General features: G+C 36.7%; 2 protein-coding genes across 2 annotated transcripts; one reads left to right on the forward strand and one right to left on the reverse strand.

Moving 5' to 3' along the window:
- The first annotated feature begins 229 nt into the window (after positions 1 to 229).
- LOC132058769 (tRNA (guanine(9)-N1)-methyltransferase) lies at positions 230 to 3,548 on the forward strand. Its single transcript, XM_059451095.1, has 3 exons — positions 230 to 646; positions 1,404 to 1,763; positions 2,991 to 3,548. The coding sequence occupies exons 1-3, from the start codon at positions 230 to 232 to the stop codon at positions 3,288 to 3,290; spliced, it is 1,077 nt and encodes a 358-aa protein (XP_059307078.1). The 3' UTR covers positions 3,291 to 3,548.
- Positions 3,549 to 3,823: 275 nt separating this feature from the next.
- LOC132058770 (nuclear transcription factor Y subunit B-6) lies at positions 3,824 to 6,545 on the reverse strand. The gene is made up of 2 exons (XM_059451096.1): positions 6,389 to 6,545; positions 3,824 to 4,683 (listed from the first exon to the last, which is right to left on the reverse strand). The coding sequence occupies exons 1-2, from the start codon at positions 6,495 to 6,497 to the stop codon at positions 4,067 to 4,069; spliced, it is 726 nt and encodes a 241-aa protein (XP_059307079.1). The 5' UTR covers positions 6,498 to 6,545; the 3' UTR covers positions 3,824 to 4,066.
- Positions 6,546 to 7,567: the final 1,022 nt, after the last annotated feature.

Here is a 7,567-nt window from a genome sequence, read left to right on the forward strand (position 1 = left end):
TTAATTAAGTTTTATGCTCAAACCTTAATCTCGTAACGTTTTCTACCATCTTTTCAGTAATGACAAACTTAAAACCACCAATTTGGGGGACAAAATTTAAAGACCACCCCAAAAGAAGGCCAATCCGCGCGAAAAAAAAAAAAAAAAAGTAGTAGTTTCCACTGTTGGTGGGCCGGGGCAGGAGTGTTAGGCCCATAGGTCTGTTGGTAAAGCCCCAAATGCTAAGACTATGGAACAAGGCAAAACAACAATGGAGGGGTCGAAGGCAGCAGAAGTGCAGCAGCCGCAGCCATGTCCACCACAACTATCAAAGAACGCACAGAAGAAACTCTTAAAGCAGCAGCGCTACGAAGCCAAAAAGGCTGAGAAAAAAGCATTGTTGAAAGAAGAGAAGAAAAGACAAGGAGAGCGCAAACGTAAAGAATGGGAGGAAAAGCTTTCCGGGGCTGCCACCGAAGAGGAGAAGCAACAGTTGATAGACTCCAGAAAGTCTTTGAGAAAAGAAAGAATGGATCAACGCTCTCTCGAAAAAGGAAAGAAGATGGAGAGGCTAAATAATGCTAAACAAAATGGACAAAATGTTGTTATTGATCTCGAGTTTGACCACCTCATGAACACTAGTGAGCTACATAGTCTCGTTCAACAGGTTCTTCCTTTGCAATTTTTTGCTGATATGACTTTGTTCCGTTAAGGGGTCGTTTGGTAGCATTTTAGTTGGGTTAAAATTCAGCATACCAATCCAGCATAACTAAAACATGTACTATAAGTTATGAATCAATTTATGTGTTATTATTTTATGCAGGGTCGAAGACGGAATAACTAAACTCTGCATTACTAATGCGTGCATTACTCTAAGTAGCTCCCAAACGACTGAATTACACTATGTACATTCTTGTTAGATTCTATTCCTTCCGTTTGAAAAAAGAACGACAGGTTAGAAGTAGGAGGGTTAAAATATCTAATTTCTCCGTGGATACATATATTTTGTTTGTAATTCTTTTCTATGTATGTAAATTTTCATGGTTAAAAATATCCAAAATGCTATTGGACTCGTTATTCTTTTTTTGGGATTGGATAGAATCTAGAACAGATGCGAGTTTGTAATAAAAATCTAATCTTGAGATGCTTTGATTTTTCTGACTAGGAGACACCACTTATATTTGGTGAAATGGTGCTTTTTCACAGAAAATACTTCTGATGCTAGAAGCCTAAAGTCACTGTATTCATCCAACATCCTTAGCTGATTTCATTAAATAGGGTTTCTGTGAAAGTTGCAGAATACTTGAATACTCATGGCATGAAGCTGAATCTTGAATGAATTCTTCCTGTTTCTTGTTGCTTTACAATGCACTGTTACCTTACATGATGAAGTGAACAAGCTAAAGCTGTTGGTCTTATGGCAGATCATGTACTGTTATGCGGTGAATGGAAGATGCAGTTCTCCTGCTCACCTTTGGTTGACTGGCTGTCAAGGAGAAATGCAAGATCAGTTGCAGAGACTACCAGGATTTGACAAGTGGATAATTGAGAAGGAGAACCGACCATATATTGAGGCATTCCAAGATCAGAAGGAGCGCCTTGTATATCTCACTGCAGACGCAGAAACAACGCTAGACGTCCTTGATCCAAAGCATATATATATCATTGGTGGGTTGGTGGATAGGAATCGGTGGAAAGGGCTAACCATGAAAAAAGCGGAAGACCAAGGGATTCAAACAGCAAAACTCCCAATAGGAACTTACCTGAAGATGTCTAGTTCCCAGGTAATTTTAGTGTTGTGAATCATTGAGCTACTTCTCTCTGTTACCTTGAGACCCTGCATTGTAAACTATGTTAATGAGGTAATAATGTAATATCTGAGTGCTTGCGACCTTCTATATGTTTGACAATTGTTTTTGCTGGTTAAGATGATTTGAGGTATGCTGGTACGCTATGTGCTTCAATTAGTTCACCTGAAAAAGAGCAATGTCTAATGAGCTTCTACATATGTCTTGAAGCTGAACTCTAAAGAGCCTTCTCCCTGTATCTATGCTGAAAGAAAATCTAACGACTGTTCTGTGATTTGCTATATAAACTTTTAGATTCAATTTTTTGCTGGTACTTCATAGTGGTTGAAACTTCCTAGATCGGAGAGTTCAAGATGGAATTATTCAAGAGGCATTGAGTGAGCATAGGACATGCATACTAGTCCGAGAGATTATGGCTATTGAGGTTTATCTTGAAGCTAAAAGAATCTTGTTTTTGTTTCCTTCAGTATATGTCATACCACTTTAAGCTATCCACTTCATGGTAATAATTCAATATTACCTCTATAAATATCCCAAAGATGTTGGACCACTAAATATCTTATATGTATTTAGTGGCACCATTTTTCTTTGTAGTAATATCTTGATTCATCATTTTGAGTGTATATTTTGTCGGAGAAGAAGTTTGAGTACTAGCAACGTGAATGATCCAGCTGTGTATCATTGAAATTGAAGCCACTGATACAGTTGCATGAATGGTGGATCCTATATATTTTGAAACAACTAGTGGTGGCAAATCCAACCCATATTTGTGTAACCCGCCCAACCTGCCCACTCTTAACCCAGTTTTAGCCAGGTCATTTGAAATATGCCGGTTTTAACCCGTAATAAAATGGGTTGAGAGTGTGGGTAAAAACAGGTCAAGACCCCTTTGACCGCTATTTTGCTCATCTCAAACATCAGCCATCCTCTTCTACTTCATACTATCATCATTCCATAACATTAGAAAGTCAGGAACCAAATGGTATTGAGCATTTCAGAGAGTGCATATAAAGGTTAGGCGTATCATTAGGCTCTTGCATCTTGAGAGAACATATGATTGGTGGTAACAGACGGAAAGCCTATATGCTCCATTTTTCTTGTTAGACTCGTAATATGGTCAATAGTATTTTCTCTTCTCTTTGGTTTGTGTAGAAAATTCTGAAAACCATCTGTTTGTCTAACATGTATTTTTTTTTTGCGCAGGTCCTTACAGTCAATCAAGTGGTAGAGATACTTCTGAAATACTTGGAGACAGGAGACTGGAAAACTTCATTCTTTGAAGTTATTCCACAAAGAAAAAGATGTGAGGGTGATAATGATATTGAAGGGGAAGAAGAGACGGAAGGGAAAGATGATCACAAGATTAAAATTCATGATATTGAACGGGAAGAAGAGGCGGAAGAGAATGATGATCACGAGATTAAAATTCATGATATTGAACGGGAAGAAGAAACTGAAGAGAAAGATGATCACGAGTTTAAAAGACAGTGCATTGAGAGTTGAAGTTTCAAAAGCTTCCATTAGATTCTATCAGGATAGTCTTTGGTATCGTCTTGTTCTTCAGAACTTGTCCTGGTGGGACGGCAATTATAGTGAAGTTCGCCTTGTTGAGAACGTACTTGGCTTTTATTCTCTTATTGCACTATATGACTTTATTTCTTCCTCGCGTTCCTCATCTTTTTGAATACATAAGCATGTTGGAAAGGATAATTTTGTTGTATTATGCTTCAGCGAACTTGAGATGGCAAACGGATGATAATGCTTTTTTTTTTTTTTTGTTAATTTTTTTAATGGTAGATTTGATCAAATTAGTCTGTCCTAGCTAAGCGTTCTTCCTGCTAACATTTGTACTGTGTATTCCATTACAGCAAATTGATTAAGGCCCGGAGGGATAGTACTATACAGATTTGGCTTGTTGCAACTTTATTTGTCGATGTGATGTTTGAGTCCTTTATCAATGTAATGGCTGCATATAGCGAATGGAAAAGTGTTGATTGGTATCAAGGATTTTGCGTCAAAATATATAGAAGTCACAATCAAACACCAACCAAATACTCAAAATAGACAGGCAGCAAATATATACAAACAGCCAATTGGAAGCCACCATTTGGCTCACTTAGTTCGAAAGAAACGTTCCTAAACTTTGCAAAGAACTATCCTAGATTGTCAACATAGGTAGCAAATTAGATAACATCCCAATAAGATTGAGAAAAAAGACGGTCTACTTTCTTCACCCCTCTTGAAGTTTCAACAGCAGCTTAATCCTTCAGCAGAGAAACTCACTCCTTACCCTCGTCCGCGTGAGACTCAACGTCACTTTCCACAGCAGGCTGAGAAGTGCTTCCATTTGATGCATCGCCCTGCATATAACCGTTGCCCATTGGTGGTGGATACGCAAAGTAACCATGGTGATGAGCCATAGGAAAAGGAGGCAGCTGATAGGGCGTCATGCTGCAGCCTGTAGCTGGATCAACCATTGGCCGCTTCAACAGCAAAGGCTCCCCTCTCAAGGATCCACGTTCACCACCATCAAACTCACGATAACGATGCAAGTATAAAGTCAAGGGTTCAATGTAGTCATCAAAACCAAGCTTGCTCATGGCCCAAAGAATATCTTCAGCGGTGATGGTCTTGCGCTGCTCACGCTGGCAACGGTCATTGGCTTCACCAGTGATGAAGCTTATGAACTCAGAGACACATTCTTGGATGGTCTCTTTGGAGTCATCCGATATCTTGGCATGGGGAGGAAGGATCCTGCGCATGATTCTGATCACGTTTGCAATTGGCATGAATCGGTCTTGCTCCCGAATGGTGCATTCAGAATCTTCTGCATTGTTGTTGTTGTTTGTATTGGCCTGTTTAAGATGAGGAGGCAGTCCCATGCTCATCTCCGTAGCTTAATTTCACACAAACAACACCAAAGCATCAGAGTGAAATGAAAGGTATGTATCATCGAAAGCTTTTTCTAATACATGAATTTCATCACAGCTATAGGCTTATAGTTTTGGATCTACTAACTAAACATCAAGTCACATTTGTTATTACTGCAGGTAACTTTTCAAGTATTGATTAAACAAAACTAATATCGGATATATGTACTTTCACTAATTAATTAATAAATGTGAAGCAATTAGCTGGATATGGGAGTACTGTAGTTCACATAAGACATCACTAAGAAGAGACTAGGTAGTTTGGACTATATTCATGTAAACACCAAATTCTAGAAAAGCACATCTCGACAAAAGATGGTGTGAATACAGACTAATTAAACTAACAGAAACTTAATTCTATTATCGTCATCTATCTTACTTTGTCTGCTCTTCAACTAACTCTCGCATGTACAAAACCATCCAAACTTGCTTTTTAATTGTATTTTCTTTTACCATAAAATTTTGATAGGAATAACACAAAATGTCATTGTAACGGACACTGCCCACTGTTTTCATATAAATGCCTCTTTAACTTTTGGAAAAATTATGTGCATGAGCCACACTATTTATTTATATTACTGTTGATAAAAAAATTCTGTCTCTTCTATTTTTATGGAAAAATTAGCAGGGAGTAAGAGCAGGATAAACAAAGTCACTTATAGATGGAATGTATACTGTATAGGGAGATCTGCTCCAGAGAAGAAGGCATACACGTCTAGCTATATTTATTCCAAAATTAAAGCCTTTTTGTAAAACAGTTAGCTAGCTCATTTTTAATGGTAAGACGACTTGCTTTTGACGGTTTTAATTTCCCCCTTTCCTTTTTTCTTTTTCTTTTTGGAGGGGAGAGGGTTTGATATAAATGACACGTGTAGAAAAGGGGTAGAGACGACATACTATAGGCTAAAAGATTGCATGCATGCCACTTGTTTCCGTTTTGTCTTTAAAGTTCAAAAGAGAAGCAGAAATGGTCAATCACCATCACCATGAATCTATTCAAGGATCGATATATATAACACCTAGAAAGCTTTGCAAATTTATTGAGAACCATTCCAGAAATGAAAATTGTAATAATAAATTGAATAGCTTGCTCATATATCCATGTACGTATATTTTGTACTTACAAAAAATATACTATACTCCATTGTCCCTAAAGACGGACGTACAGAAGATGATACAGCAAGCTAAGAAACGTACACAAGTTGTAGTTTACCAGATTAACTGATATATCGCCCTACATTTCCAAGACTGAATAGAGCTAAAGAAGATAATGAAAAATTAAAGAAAGAGAATAAATGCTACTACTAAACTTCAGGGAGTGGATGAATGAATTATTAACTAGTAGCCCAAACTCGATCTCTTCATAAAAAACAGTGTCTCTTAATTTTTTATTTTTCAATTTGGGTGAAGGGATATATATACATAAGGAGCTAGTGGGTGTACTGCGGCATAAAGCTTGTAAGCTTCATGAATCCATATATAGATATAGCTCGATGTAGTACTCTCTCTCTTTAGCCATACATAAATTAGCTCATGAAACTTGAAAGCACACAAGAAATTAAAGTCCTAGCTATACAACGTTTGGACTGCATAGAGATAGATGGTCCATGTATACGTATATATGGTACTACTGCATTTGTAAAAAAGTATAAGAAAATCAACGTAACGTACCAGGGGTAGAGGCAGAGACAGGGGTTGGCTGTGGGAATCTGCGATAGCCATGAAATCCTCCATTTCCTGATCCTCCAACAACATTACCATTAACATTATCATTATCCATCTCTCTCTCTCTCTCTCTAACTAAATAATATCAGGAGCAAATATACATGGTTTTGGCAAGTAAGTGCCAATATTTATAGCTACAAATATTTGAGAGAAGGGGGACACGTGGCAGCAGGGCGTAATGAACGAGAAGAAAGTATTCGTGGGGATAAATAGGCTTTCACAGTTGGGTAGATGAGCATTGACCGGAGACATCACTATTTACTATTACAGTCTATACAGTAATCAGTTTAATTTAGCCATTTGGCCATTTACCTTTTACTTTTCTCCTTTCTCAAAATTTATAGTTCCAATCCAATTCAAACGATTCATTAATACTATGACCATATTAAAGTAACTACCAAAAACTAGTTTCATAACCAACGTAAAAGTAATAGGATGGGATTACTTCTTTTTTCGATATACTCCAATCCGGTATGAATATTATTTGTATTTGACCTGACTTTACACAATTTGATATATTGGTACAAAGAAACTAGCTAGTCCAAAACAAACATGTAAAAATATTAATTAGTTCCTCATATACCTACTCCCTTTGTTCCATTTTAACTGTCACTTTAGCTTTTTTCACGTTCATTAATTGAAACGAAAAACAATAAATATAAGGTATAGTTTACTAAGTTACCCCTTATTTATTAGATGCTTTGTGAAAATTGAGTAATGTTAAACTAACTACTTCTTTAATGTTAAAAGTATAGTTAAAAACAATTGCCAACTTTAATTTTGACTTCTTCAAGTGATAATTATTTTATGATAATTTTTTTGGGCCAAAGTGACTGTTAATTTGGGATGAAAGTAGTACTTTATTGGGTTCCCTCATCTATACAATTGATGTTGTCTTATCCATTTTTGGATCAATTGAATGTTATGTCATTATCTTATTTAATTTGATTTTTGCCTTTTCTTTACGAATTAGTAATAATCTTTACTTAGTCGTATTTCACTTATGTGTTTACGATATAATATACATTAGTTCTGATAAAACCAATAAAATTGAACCACGAATGTCTTTCTTTTGGTTATTGCATTTTCTCGTTGGACATATCCATTTGTTTTCAATGGGCAAAC

The sequence above is a fragment of the Lycium ferocissimum genome, chromosome 6, assembly GCF_029784015.1.
Source record: "Lycium ferocissimum isolate CSIRO_LF1 chromosome 6, AGI_CSIRO_Lferr_CH_V1, whole genome shotgun sequence".
NCBI lineage: Eukaryota > Viridiplantae > Streptophyta > Magnoliopsida > Solanales > Solanaceae > Lycium > Lycium ferocissimum.

Excerpts from the sequence above, each read along its gene's own strand:
- LOC132058769 (XM_059451095.1), top strand. The coding sequence starts at position 230 with ATGGAACAAGGCAAAACAACAATGGAGGGGTCGAAGGCAGCAGAAGTG. Across the intron at positions 647-1,403 it reads TACATAGTCTCGTTCAACAG|ATCATGTACTGTTATGCGGT; the intron begins GTTCTTCCTTTG and ends GTCTTATGGCAG. Across the intron at positions 1,764-2,990 it reads TGAAGATGTCTAGTTCCCAG|GTCCTTACAGTCAATCAAGT; the intron begins GTAATTTTAGTG and ends TTTTTTGCGCAG.
- LOC132058770 (XM_059451096.1), bottom strand. The coding sequence starts at position 6,497 with ATGGATAATGATAATGTTAATGGTAATGTTGTTGGAGGATCAGGAAAT. Across the intron at positions 4,684-6,388 it reads TGTCTCTGCCTCTACCCCTG|CTACGGAGATGAGCATGGGA; the intron begins GTACGTTACGTT and ends TGTGAAATTAAG.